Raw genomic sequence first — 14,795 nt, forward strand, 5'->3', positions numbered from 1 at the left:
GAAAAAAATATATTTAAACTACAGTTTATTGTTTTCTTTAGCAAGCTCAAAAACTATAACAACACATCCAAGTGTTAGTAAAATCTATTCTTTTATGTTGTGATCTTACCAGAAAACTAACGTATAAACGAATAGTTAGAAATATTTTATGGTTTATGAAGATGGATTTGAACTGAAAGGTAAATGGATCGATTATGATCGGATGATGGTTTCGAACGCAGCTTGATGAAAAGTCGCCCCGAATGACGGCTGTCACTTTTAATAGTTTTTCACAGTCCGTGCGTGTTATTTTCGTCTTTTCGGCAATGGTGCGCTCGTAGCGGGAGGCGGGAGAACGCGTCTGTGTACTTAGGAGGTGTATAAAATAACGAAACGAACCGCGAAATAAACGATAAAATGGCGAATGTGGAGACGTTGGGCCTCGGCCCGCAGAAATCATTGTTTGTATTGGTGATAATTGTTGGTTGTTTTGCTGTATTATGGCCGCGGATTCTCAGCCCCATGTTTGTGGGTCCTGTCAAGGATAGCATTAGACCCAATAACTACGACCGAGAAGCGGGTGAGTGATTATTTTAATTCAACATGTTGTTGTCTAAAATTAGCCCTGCAATTCTATTTAGAAATTTTTCTCACTGAGCGAGTATGTGTAAACTTGCCTTCCTACCCAAATATAAAAATACTTGTCTGCTTATGAAATACATTACCTTGATTTTATTTTCTAGACTTGACATTTTTTTCACCATTTTCCAATCAACTTACCTATCAGCTTCATTTTTTAAATTAATTTTATTTATGAGATCAATTTATATTTACTTTATTGTTTAATTTAAATAAATCGATTAGATTTTGCGACTATTATGCATAAGTAAAAAATCCTTTTGACTAGTGGACAAACTTTTTTAAGTAATGTAAAATAGAGCTTTTTTTACTTACAAATTGTTTATTGATGATTCTGGTTTTATTACTTCTGTGTGTGAAGACCTTTTTTACATTGTATTACGAGCAGGTTCTGTATTATAAAATCACATTTTAGTTTATAATAAAAGTTAAGTAAATAGTACTGTATAAATACTTAACATATATTTTACAAAACGTACAGGTCTCTTTTAATTCCAGTCTATAATGTGCTAAATATCCCTTGAAACAAAAAACTGTATTCAAGTTTGTTAGTCAAAATTCAATCGTAATATTCAGAAACCCAGTCAACAGAAGAATTATTTTAGCGAAAACAAAAATCTATCTATTTCCTTTTTTTGTATGAAAGCGTCTACTTTTCTTTATTGACAATTTCGTAAAAAAGTATTAATGTTACTTTATCAAATATTTAGTCATGGGAATTTAAGAGGAAGATAGATTTGGGAAGTTATTAAAAATAATTTTTAATTACTTACAAGGTTTCTGAAAATTACAATTTATTTGCAGCCTCCGTGGTGTAGTGATTAAGACACTTGACTCACGCACGGAAGGTTCCGGGTTCGATTCCCGGTGAGAACACAAAAATTTGATATGATTTTTCTCCAGGCCTGTTGTGGTGCAAAAAAATTTAAATAAATTTAACTTATTGTAATTTATTATGGAAATAAAAGATAAGTGATAAGTTTTTGTATTCACAAATTTAGAATAGCCAGTGACCGATTTTATCGTGTTCGGAACATCTTCTAAGTAATAAAGATACTATACAGCAGAACCTCCTATATTCGTCATTAATCTGTTCTTGGGGATCTAACAAATGTAGAATATGACGAATATAGAAAAAAAAATTCCCACAAGAAATAACTGAAATTCAATTAATCTGTTTTCAACTCTTAAAAATGGTACAAAAAAATATGGTTTCAACTTTTAACTTTATTTTACTAAATGTGTAGATGTGGAAGAAGAGGATAATTAATTTTAAAAACACGAGTTGCTATCAATCAAAACTGAACAGCCAGCAGTAACATCAATTCCGATCATGGGGTTGCAGCCCCAGTGCTGGCGGTGGGAGTGACAACGAATATAGGAAATACTAACAAATATGGGGAAAAAAATTGTCATCAAAATGTAATGATTATCGAATATTTTGAATATGGCGTTGAGGAATATACTGTCATCATTATCAAAAACCATCTGTTTGCAAAAGTCCTGATTTTAGATATGTTACTTTTTAGTATTTATCAACTTTATCAAAATTTTTCAACACTGTAAATAATCATAATTAATAACACAATATGTCAATTGAACGTATAACTTACAGAAAGCAGTCAGTCTACAATTTTAAAAAATGAGGTATTGGTATTGTCGGGTGCAGTAAGGTCAACTCTATGTTCTGTTAAAAACACCAGGCCGCTTTCGTACAAAAAACTTTAATAATCGCCTTCTGAAAATAATGTTGGATCACAAAAATGGCATTTCTCAGTTTGCAGAAAACACCCACAGCACTAGAAAAATCTTACGGTACAAATTCTGGTGGGAAGATTAATGCCTCCTGAAATCTAGTTCTCATTAATAAATAAAAGCGGATAAATACAGGAGTATTTTAATTTTATAAATTAATTCATTTCAAAATACCAGTTAGTAATAAAAAAGCATGTTTTAATACAGAACGTCACCTCATACATTCAAAGTTTAAATGAGGTATCATTCAATATTCGATCCAGTTGTTTTCGGCAAAATGCATATTTTAGGTTGTGTGGTCAGCCAGACTTAAAAAAATTGCCAAAATTCCTTTAACTCATAATTAAATAATTATTTTTAAAGTAAACAAATGAATTAAGTGATTATTTACAATTGTGTAGCCTAATATAAATATAAAATAATACGTTCAATACATAATGACACAACATACATCAGAATTTTACTAGGGCTGGTGGTTTTCTGCAAAATGCACATCTTAGGTGGTGTGGTCAGCCAGACTTTAAAAATCATTAAAACTGGTGAAATACATAATTAAATTATTTCTTTGTGTTATAAAAAAACCAAATTTATCCATTTTTTATCATTTTTCAAAGTAAAAAACATTCCAACTGTTGTGTAGATTTGATTATTTACTCTTTTCACAAAAGTGCTATTATCTAAGTTACACTTTTCTGCTTTCGTCTGCTTTCTGCATAACTATCTTCAATTGTTTCTAAGCATAAAACCAGTATGTGTCATATCTACACTGTGTTTTTGCATTTGAATCTCTAGATGCTGTGTTATTGATTAAAAAACATTATATTGTTTTTCATACTGAAATATATTTTTGAATGGTTCAAAATTTCTTACAGAACATAACCTCATATTTAATTAATTTTGTGATTGTTTCAAAAAGCTGCCTTTTTGCTTATGAGGGCAGTATAGAGATTGCACTGTAGATACAAGATAATAAGTATAGATAATAATGATGCCAGTCTTGAAGATGTCTAGATAGCGTTGAAACCGGTCACTGGTTATTCCATTTTTTTTAATTCAATAATATTCTTATCACTCGCCCTTTATTTCTATAATAAAAAATAATAAGAAGTTTGTATATGTTTTCTTTTTTCTCAGCTACTTATTAAGCACCTATTAAACTTTGATAAATTGTTAGATTGGCAAGATTACAAAATTCTTATCAATGAATTTTACATTCAACTGGTTGATGATCCATCCCGTGGGAGTGAAAGGGTTCATTATTATTTTTACATACTTATGTGTTTAAAATAAAAATCCATTAATTGTAATAGACCGTTCATTTTTTATTTATTAATTAAGTACTTGAGTAGTTAGCACCTACATTAATTTTCCATGTGTTCAATGAATGTAATTATCGGCATACAGTAAAACTCCAATTATCGGGATTAATGAGTGCCAGTCATTGACGGATATGCAGAAGTCCTGATAATAACCATTAAATAAAGGAAATGTTTAGAAAGAAAACGTAAAATTGACTCTAAGATCACTTTTTATTGCTTTTGAAATAATACAGCCAATTGGAATCACATTTAAAACTTACTTAAATATGTCCAGCAAAGTTAATTGCTTTGATGAAGAAACTCTTTTAGGAGCATGTATTTGTTATTATAACATCTCCTGTATTTTTATTTCCTGATAATGATCTAGATATTTGGCAATCCGGATGATTGTAGTTCGGATAATCAGAGTTCTACTTTGCTAATAATTTATTTTGACTTATATTTATGTACTTAGTCAATTTTGGATTTGTCAAAGTGTTACGAAATCTTCACACATGTTTTTGTTCTCCCTGTTCTGTTATATTTATAAAAAAATATTGTTAAAACAACGATTTCTTATATAACAAACATATTCTGTCATATATATGTATATATATATTTTGTAAATCCAGTTGTGGTCCCGTGGCTAGTGTTGCGAACTCACATATCAGAGGTCTGAGGCTCGAACCCCACGCTACCCCAACTTGATATCCATTTTCTATTAGTGAGTTATTTACAACTCATTGAAAATGGCCACCGAAATTGAAATATTTGGGTAAATTATAAGAACGCAAATACATATTTCTTTTTTTCTTAAAAAAAAAAAATTGTATGGCACTAATTTTTTTTAAAACACTCGAGTATACCCAAATTTAAAAATAGATTGATCTGTTATTTGTAATTCACAAAATGTGGATAAGAGCTATTGATTTATTAAATATATTAAAGAAATTGTGTAGTATGCAGAAATTGGTCCTGCGTTGGTTTGGACATGCAAAGAAAGGGGAAGACCAAAAAACACATGACATGACCAAATCAAAAAAATGGTCAAAGATGGACATGAAGGTACTATTTGCAAACCTGGCAAAATTCATCTTTCTTTATTTTGAGCAAATCACAAAAAACTGATACAATAATAGCTTCAACATTTTTTTTTATTTTTCAAATTTGTATTATAACCAGTTAATATTTTATATCTAGCTAGTGATGAAATAATCATGATTGTGTCGAGAAACAATAAATTTAATTTTGGAGATTGGCAACTTTGCAATACTCAAGTAGAGGTTGCCATGCTTGCAATAAACCCTTTAATTTGAAAGTCAGATTCTTACAAAATTAGCCGTATTTTGAACTGAAAATATTATAATTATTGTAAACAATTGAATTCTGAATAAATTTCAATTCATATCGCACTTTTTTAAGATTTTGGATTTTACCCGGTTTGCAAGTAATACCCTCACATGTAACATGTTGGAATAGTTAGCATGTGTGCTTGGAAAGATGTATGAACTTCTATTCTATCAAGTGTGCTCTCTCTAAACAGTGCAGTGTAATACTTGAATATGTAGACTCATCCGTCTCCCAATGATATAGGATGCTGCGACGTCATATCAGAGAGCGATGTAAACGCCGTCAGGATAATGGCGGAAGTTTGCGGAAACATTCTCCGGAACAACCGTGAACAATTGGACAGCAAAATGGAGCAAGCCCTGTCAAGCGGGAAGCTGACCAAGGAAATCATATCCACCTGCAGACAGGAGGTCAACAGAACTTGCGGCGTCGACATAGCTCTGTTCCTTGACCACAATATTCGCCTAGGCAAGACGTACAAACAGATACTCGACGACGTCCGCTCCTACAACAGCTCGAATTGCCTGAAAATGAACTATGGCGTCGCTCCATGGGCCCTGGGTGTTCCTCACTTGGTCGGAAAATTCTTCTCCAAGAGTCAGTTATATTTTTTATATCAATAACCGATATTCGCATGATTTGGAGTTTGTTTGAGTTTTTATACTAATACGGCTGAACATAGGCTTTGTTTTCAGCTTCTACGATATAAAATACACTCCTCATAAATTTAACTTGAAAATATTAAATAACAAAATGTGGATAGCATTGTAATATTCTCAGAGTAATGAGGCGCTACCGCTGTAGAGCCGCCCATACGGACAAAAATCATTCTAGGATTATCAATCACAAAGTTAGCTATAGTTTACAGTAAAACAATTGGCATGTAGGTACAAGGGGTAAAAAATAAGCTATTACGCACAGCTTACCATTATATTTGACTTTCGATAATAATGTTTTATAGTAACCATGTTTATGGGAAAATAAATAAAATAATAGTGGGCATTGAAAGCAAAGATAGCAACCTCCAAAAAAATTTTTTTTTTTGTTATGATGTCATTCTGTAGTTTATCAACTTTTTTGTAAAAATCATGAGTTGAGTTGCAAATGTAGTTTAAAATCATACTTCTGATGGTTTGAAAATAGTGTTTCGAAGCAACAGCAATATCCATCAGCCGTTTTATTCGACCAATGACAGGCTTGAGATTTAAATTTCCAAAATGGCCGTGCCATACAAATATTAAGAAAGTTTTTTTAATTCGTGTTTCTATTAAGGTTAATTTATTAGTATCTTAAAGTTTAAGTTCAGTGAAAATAACATTACTAACATAAAGACTCTTTGGCATTAGTGTAGCAGATTTTGTTATTTTTCTCGAAAACACCAAAACGGGAGTTTGCTATTTTTGCTTCCAATGCCTTCAATTGTTATTTATTATAAATCACCACCACGGTTCAGATTTTTTGCTCACGCTGCTCTAACTAAACTGTTATTTAGAAACCGTTTCACAAAACAGTTTAATTTGTGAAACGGTTACTCCTTTTAAATAACCGAAAGGCCCATCTCTAAATACAATACGAGGCGGACTAATCTGCACTTGATTTCCTCTTTCAGGATTCTTAGCTGAAGGTAGCCATTGAATGGAAAACACTCCTCCAGCGTTCTGGTTCTGTTCACTCGGAACTAAATTATTTTTTCTACTCGTACGTGGGAATTTTCATAAATATCGAGACATTTCATAAATTAATATCATATTTTATTTATTCAGAAACCCAAATACTCTTTGCATTTGACGTGCTTCAGTTTGTTTGAATTTCTGCTAAATGTATCCGGATGGCTGCGATGTTTACGTGTGCATGATTTTCGGAAGATCAAAAACAACCTTCTCCAAACACACAAAATTCGCAGAAATGTAAATCTATTGATTCCCATGTAGTAATTTGTTTAGTGGGGATTTATTTCGGGTTTTACTACCTATCATTGAGCATTACCCGATTTCACTCTCAAGTTGATTTATCATTGAAGATTTAATTTTCAAAATATGAAAATAATTTGAGTTGTAGCAAAACCTACTTTGGAGGCTTTATCTACGTTTGCTTGAACCCAAAAAACAGTTTTTTTACTTTGTACACACAGTGTATTCAAATGTTCAGTAACACTACGTAATTGTTTTACTGCCTGTCAGTAACCAAGTAAATATACACATTTCGTGTGTAGGCACACTAGAAAGTTTTATTTGAAAATGTTACGACACTAACACGTTAACATAGGATTATTAAACATTTTAACGCACTATACATATCACAATAAATGTCTGAACATGTTTAGCTACTCACCTGAACATTTAAAAAATATTTCAACATAATGAACATAATATACGAACGATGTAATATACATTTTAAACACTGCGTAGTCCTCCTTAGAACAGATTTTCCTAGTGAGGAGGACTCTAGGATAATTTTTGTAAATTTTTTTGGAGCCCTTTTCTGTTCAATCTTATAATGGATGAAATTATAGGAGAGACAAAAAAATTATCAAGGTACGCTGCAATGAGGAAATTCATTGGTTTTTTAATTTTTTTTATTTGTAAATTGGCTATTAAACGAAGCCAAAATTATTTTTTCCAATTTTTATATATCGTATTATCAGCACTACGATTTGTTATAGTTTTGTATTTCTGAAATAACTCCGCGTGCGACATCATAGATTATTTTCTGGTAATTATCAATCAGTTCTTTATTTATTTATTTATTAAGGAAATCATACAGTCTTTATATTAATACAAGGTACCAAAGAACAATTAAAAAAAGTAAGACCAATTACAGATTTCACATTAATTTATTACAAATGCTGGAGGAGAGGGGGAAAAATAATTTAATTCCAAAAAAAAAAATATTAAATAAAAAGTAAATAAAAGGGAGAAGACATTGTATAGCTCCAACTATACTTTCCTCTCTCTCTCTCTCTGCTTCCATGAACATTTATATTTCTTAGTAAAAATTCACAACCAACAATAATTAATTAGATGCAGGTAGTAGATGTACATATGAATAAGTAAAAATTAAAATTAAAACAAGCAAGCAAAACGGAAGTCTTCCATAACTCTCATATCATAGGTTGATTCATATGAACCAGGGACGTCATTCAAAGTAGTTTGTTTTTATTAAAATGTTTTTTTATTATTTTTTCGTATATTTTTAGGAATCTTTGCCGTACAATTTAATGCTCCAATTTTTACCGCGCGCAAGAAAACATTTATTGTATCCAATTTCCTGTAGGGCTAAAGTTCCTCATTGGTGTACCAATGCAGTTCCCTATGCATTAGGTGCGGAAGGAGAATGACGATGATGGTATAGGGAAAAATTATAAAATTAAAATATTTCATTGTCATTATATTATTATTGTATAAAATGTCTTGTCAAGCTAAGTTCTCTAGCGCGTCAATATGAAGTATTGTGTTCTCTTAACGTATATTAAATTACAAGAAACAAGATTCTCTTTTGACATTTAAAGAAATACCTGTGTGAAGGAACAAAGCAACAGTATTGTGCATAATTATTATTCTACAACTACTTATACATTCAATACTTTTTATAGAGATTGTCTTTTGAGTTACTTTTAAGAGCTTTATTGCAATAAATAAGATTTTTAGGACAGTTTATTGAATGAGACAAATCATACAGTTTATCGAACCCTAGGTTGTAGTTCCATGGTAATGTCGCAGACTCGTGCATCAGACAAACTTAGCTCTACCACTACTTTACACTCTCAGAGTAATAATTCACTCACGCTTAAAGAGAAGTCCTTTAGCTCTATTGCAGATAACAAAAGCGTTTCAAATTTTTGGTTTGGGTTTTAGTTTAACACCAAATGTGTAATAGACAGTTGCGGTTAGCGCTTGCAATTCTCGACCTGAGTACCTACGACCCGTTGTATTGCTGTAAACTGTAGCTAACTCATAATTGATGATTATAAAATGGTTTTTGTCTGTATGGACGACTCTATGAGCCAGTGGGGTATTATAACTCTAAGTTGATGCCTATTTTATTTCACATTTAATTATGACTAGTTTGAAATACCCCCAAAATTAGAATATTTGGATGAATCAAAGATATCCAATTATTTCTTTAGGAAAATAAAAACTCCCTTCGAAATACGGTAAAAAACCGTGTGCTTTTGAGCTATCACACGATGTCAAATTTTATTCAAATATAAATAGATGACAAATGATAGAAAACAATTTTTTTCATTGTTTAAAACAACATAATAGGGTCTTTAAATAAGCAAAAAATTACAATGGTATTCATATTTTTTTCACATGACATTGGATAAATTTTCTACAACGGTTTAAAATATGCACATTTTTACCCGAAAACGAGAGTTTTCACGCCCTGTGGAACAAACGGCACATATCATGTTTTGACACCAAACTTGTACACAATGTTTATTAGGAGCCCAGTCGGCGGACATAACACGTGATGCCAAAATGACGTGACACCATCTGCCAACTGTTTTCTATGTGCCATTTTTAAATCTGAAAATTATAAATTCAAACTTGTTTTGAATACTTTGATAGTTATATCATTAGAATCCTAAAAATCTGCTCTGAATTTTTATTAAATTTTTTTTTTTTACATTATTCCAGACTTGTGAAAATACCCTTTTAAAGCAGTGGTATTCAGATACATACATAGGTACTCCATCAAACTAAATGTTTGCCTGAAAAAATTTACATTTATATATTATCCTTAGTCTCAAAAACATCGTGGGTCAAAAGTATTTTCAGTTTTTCCAAATTTTTATAGACGAGATTTTGAGATTTGACCCCCTGGCGAATTGTTAATATTTACATATTACAACAGAGATGGAGAACATTTTAGAGAAGATAAATTATTTCAACTGTTTTGTAAAGTTCAATAGCTGAAACCTTTTCAAAAATCAACAATTGGGAGGATGAGGAAGTTCATTGCCACTGAAAAATGGATTTAATTATTTTTTTCCTAAATGCGGTAAAAATTAGAGCACTGTACTGCGAAAATTCCCAGGAAACATACGAAAAAATTCATATAAATGAATCAAGTCACAATTTCTTAAAGATCGACCAATGATAAGAGTGTTGTGATAGATTTCCAGTTTACGGTCAATCAGCAGAACTCACCGAAAAAACGTGATATCACAGGTGGAGTAATTTCAAATCTCAAATCTTAAAAAAACCAGAGCACTGAAAATACGATACATAAAAATAAATAATAAAAAATGTTGACTAAGTTTGAGTCTTAACAAATCGTCGGTGATACCGCGTAACCTGTTTTTTTTACGAAAATATTTCGCTGAAATATATTCATCGTAGTAACTGAGAGTCGTTAGTTTTAATTTATTGCTATTTTTACTCTGAATAATAATAGTTTTTCTGATACTCTAGCGGTAGTTTTGGTTGACTAAAATCGTAAGTAATATCTTAACAGATCGCTTTTTAGGTACCCCTGCCAAAAAATCCATTGATATTTACGCAGTGTTGCAGTATCACTGACGAAGTAAAAAATATTTTAAAAACCACTTAACTTCCTCACTGAAGAAATTTGGATGTTCCGACTTTGGCAGAGTCGTGAATGTTACGCAGCTAGTAAATTGGCCACTTCAACCAGCCAATGACAGGTCAGCCCTGTAAATGTCAAGACATCCATGTACCCTTCTGTAAAATGTTCTTCATCTCTACTGTAATATGTCAACACTACGGATAAGTATTGTCATGTTTATAATAAATATCATGTTATTTATTTATATACGGCATGTTATGTTTTATCACCATTCTTATTCTAAGGGGTGGGAGTCAGTGCTATTTAAGCTCCTATGCAGCTGAAATAATGTGTTTACGTGCGTATAGTTACAAAGCTTTTACATAAAGTTGTTTTATAGATTTTACATTAAGATTTTCAAATATACCGAGGGAGCTAGTTCTGATTGGGACTCTTAAGATAATTTTTATTAAAGCTTTTTGTGCAATTATTATTTGCTTGATCAGTGTGTCATTTGCACATCCCCATCCAATTATCCCATATTCCAAAACTGATTGAGTTATTAGTTATACATTAACTCAATGTGATTTTTTTATTGCAGTTAACACAACGATATCGAGTATAGTTTGTCTCTTGACTGGTATTGGTTTCTGTTCCCAGGTGTCCGTCAGGAGAGGCCGCCGCACCTTCAGCACCCCCCCCTTCACCCCGCCCTGCGCGAGCGCGGGCGCGCCATCGTGCCCGCCGCCGCCCCCTCCCGCTCGCCGCTCCCCGGCAGGGTATGGCCCTCTCCGCTACACGTTTACCTTTCCAATTACTCCAACCAGGTGGGTGACGCCTTGTCGCGTCGTGAGACCCCGCTTTCTAGAGCAGACCGCCTCGGACCCCGATACCTTCGTGCGATAATGCTGGAAACTGGACTTAAACAATGAACACTATAGTAGGGCGAAGCGCAATAACGGGAAATTTTAAATTAACCCTTGTGTGGCTATGTGTCACATAAGTTTACCGAGAATACAAGACTCGATATATCTCTCTTATTTTTTTTAAATAATGACCTACCTGAAATAACAGGAAAATTTTAATTAGCCCCTGTGTGGTGGCTATGATGTCACATAAGTTTACCTAGAATACAAGACTTAATATATTGCTCTTATTTTTTTTAATAATGAAGTCGTATTTTACCATAACAGCCCTAAATTATATTATTACTTTTACAAATTAAGGAAAATTATTTTGCTATGTAAGATGACATTACATCACCTTTTTCAAAGGGATTTTTTAGGTTTTTTGCTAAGAGTTTAAGTAATATGAAGCCATTTTTTTAATCTTTGGTAATATTGATTTGTGTTGTCTGCACATTTAAAAATCTTTATTTTTTTTTCAACATTTTTGCAGTTTATTAACAGAAGAGGTTACGTTAGAATTTTTTTATTTCTATCGGGTTGTGGTCTCTTGAAATTCAATAAATAATTTTAAATCTGATAAGCATTTTTTAAAGTATTTTTTGCATTCTTTGCGTTTTCATTATTTACCCAAATATTTCAATTTTGGAGGCATTTTCAACGAGTTGTAAATAACTTGCTATTTGAAAATAGGAATAAAGTCAGGGTAGAGTGTATGTAGTAGTATGAATCTATGGCATAACCCAGGTTCTCACCCGTGGCTAGTGTCAGGGACTCGAGGATCAAAGGTCCTAGGTTTGCACCCCGCTCTATCACAACTTAATATCTATTTTCTAATTGTAAGGTATCTACATACAACTCGTTGAAAATGGCCCCCAAAATTGAATCGTTCAACTATCATTTTGTTTGGTTTCCAGAATTATTTAATAAGAAATGTAATAACACTTACTAATACGCTCTCATTCTTAGATCTTAACACTTTTCTCATCTGATTTGTGAGTGTCTGTGAAAGGTAACCTAATTTAATCTAACCATACACATCTAAATACTCACAACACTTTTTAATAAAGAAATCATTACATTTTTGCTGGAAAACTATTTTTTAAATTAAGCTTGTCAATTTTTATAAGACAAAATTAATTTGCGGTAACTTTTCTCTCACGGATCCTCTCATATAGAAACATGATTCATTTCCAATTTTTTTCAATTATCAACTTCCAATTGGACCACAGTTAATGATATTATGTAAATCTTATTTGACTGGGACACAATATCTACTCCTGCCATGTAATTATTTAAAATTCACGTAGGCTATATCCATCTTTTCACTATCAATGTCTATTGAACTGCTTTCGACGGCTTCAGCCGGCATAATCGCAAACTTGTTAAAGCTAACTCATACAAATTTGACCTTTTTTTGTGTAGACTATAGAAATGTGAATTTAGCCTTTAGAACCAATAGTAATTTGACAAACTTAATTTTTTTATCAAATAAAATTAAAAGTTATTATTTTTATTAGCAACCATGAAATACTAATTACATATCATACTAATTAATAATAAACAAAACTCATTATAAAAAGGATGCTTATAATAAATAAATACAACTTTAGTAGTGAAATTTAAATATAATACATATAATAATAAACACGCAAAAAACATTTCATTCTCCAAACCAATTTAAGATTATTATCACAGTTTTCCTCACTTTTACTCTTTAATACCAATTCACCGATTATAAAAAAAAGAGTCAGCAATGAGTAATTTTCTTTTAATTTTTTTATCAATTTTCTGTTATTCATTGGCAAATAACCATTGTTCACCTACATATACAATTTTAAAAACTCTCAGTACAAAATATCCGGATTTTGTCAGATTATTCTTCATCCTAACACAACCTTTCTACCTGTAAATATTACGTAGATATTTCCAAATTCATTAATAATATATCAATTTGAAATGTCTGATTTTCTTTTTGTTTATCTCCGGTTTTAATATTTTGAGATAAAATGGATAAATGTAAATGTATTATCTATCAAAATTAGCTTGGGAATTTCTACATATGCATATATGCGGTGTTTCAGGGCCAGACCGCGAAACTTCAGAGGAACATTCCTCGTGTAAACTTTTTTTTAAATCCCAATAATTGTTTTTCGAAACCTCACTTTCTTTGGAGACAATCCTTAATGTCTCGGACTAGCATCCCTTCCACAAACCCTTACCTAGCTGCTTCCCTATTTCGCGTTCGGTGCGTATCGCTTCATTGTTCACATACGCATTTAATCTCTTTAGAATTTTTTTATTTTTTTTAAATTCGTTTTTCCAAAAATTTAATAAGGATATTGTTAAAAGTATATCATAAAAAATGTTTCTCTTAAGTTTCGCTTTATGGCACTGAAAAACCGTGTGTAACTCTTTTATGTGATTTTGTGTAAAATGTATTTTTTTCTTGGTTTTATTATTTGTGTTTTGTTTTCCGTAATACTTTACTTTACTTCTTAATCTCAATCATTAAAAAATGACTGTTTTTTTTTATTCATGGTCTGAAACATATTGATTTATTCCGATTTACACAATCAAGAAAATCTTTTGATCTACACAGAATTTTATAGACACAATCTTAAATTTTTTGTGTGTAGATCATACCAGGGTTTATATTATGTTTATTTGGCTAATGTGTTTGTATATTTGTTTATTTCCCAACTTTTTACAGAACAGAAGATCTTTCATAGAGTTGTAACATCATATGTTTGTTTGAGGAGAGTTATAAATGTATATAGTTGTAAATGCAAAAAAAAAAATCATTGCAGATAGATCTCATAAACTTTTATCCTTCTTCTTTGCCTTTATCTATTTTATTCATACATAATAGAGCAAAATGCTAGCTGCAACACCATGAATTAATAATAATTCATTTAAAAAACAGTTATAATGGCAATATTTTAAGTTCGAGTGATTTCAGAAATATAACTGAAAAAATGAAATTAGAAATGCAGTCGATCGAGTCTGTACTATTATTTAACATATGGATTAATTTAGTATTGTCGGTTTTAAGCTCAATATTTTCATTCATTCTTGCAAACTAATTAACATCATACATCCGGTGGAAGGAATAAATATTTACTCTGTAGTTTTCTTGAATGGAGCAGTAATGAAGACTTCACATTTTAAATATTTATCTAACTTTTTAACACACAATACTAATGAGAATCTGTTCTTTTTCTTGGTAAATTATTTTACATCTTCTCAACAACTTTTATTTCTTTTTACATTCTTAACACATACCTATTTTAATTTGAAATATTAACACATTCGCTTCCACTTTTTTCTCGTAGAATCCACTCATATAGACACATAT

The 14,795-nt window shown here is 31.4% G+C and overlaps 1 protein-coding gene across 20 annotated transcripts in view; it reads left to right on the top strand.

Moving 5' to 3' along the window:
* The first annotated feature begins 204 nt into the window (after positions 1 to 204).
* RIC-3 (RIC3 acetylcholine receptor chaperone) overlaps positions 205 to 14,795 on the top strand; it is a 51,738-nt gene continuing 37,147 nt past the window's right edge. For 6 of the 20 annotated variants that reach the window (XM_088235625.1, XM_088235629.1, XM_088235626.1 and 3 more), the window contains exons 1-3: positions 205 to 559; positions 5,265 to 5,618; positions 11,193 to 11,359. In XM_088235625.1, the coding sequence (XP_088091751.1) occupies positions 397 to 559; positions 5,265 to 5,618; positions 11,193 to 11,359 (684 nt within the window). In that variant the 5' untranslated portion in view covers positions 205 to 396. The remainder of the gene's footprint in view (positions 560 to 5,264; positions 5,619 to 11,192; positions 11,360 to 14,795) is intronic. The other 14 variants (XM_088235632.1, XM_088235633.1, XM_088235635.1 and 11 more) reach the window with 12 other exon arrangements.

Source organism: Micrasema longulum, unplaced genomic scaffold, assembly GCF_059751315.1.
Source record: "Micrasema longulum isolate JH-2025_06_02 unplaced genomic scaffold, ASM5975131v1 h1tg001412l, whole genome shotgun sequence".
NCBI classification, from domain to species: domain Eukaryota; kingdom Metazoa; phylum Arthropoda; class Insecta; order Trichoptera; family Brachycentridae; genus Micrasema; species Micrasema longulum.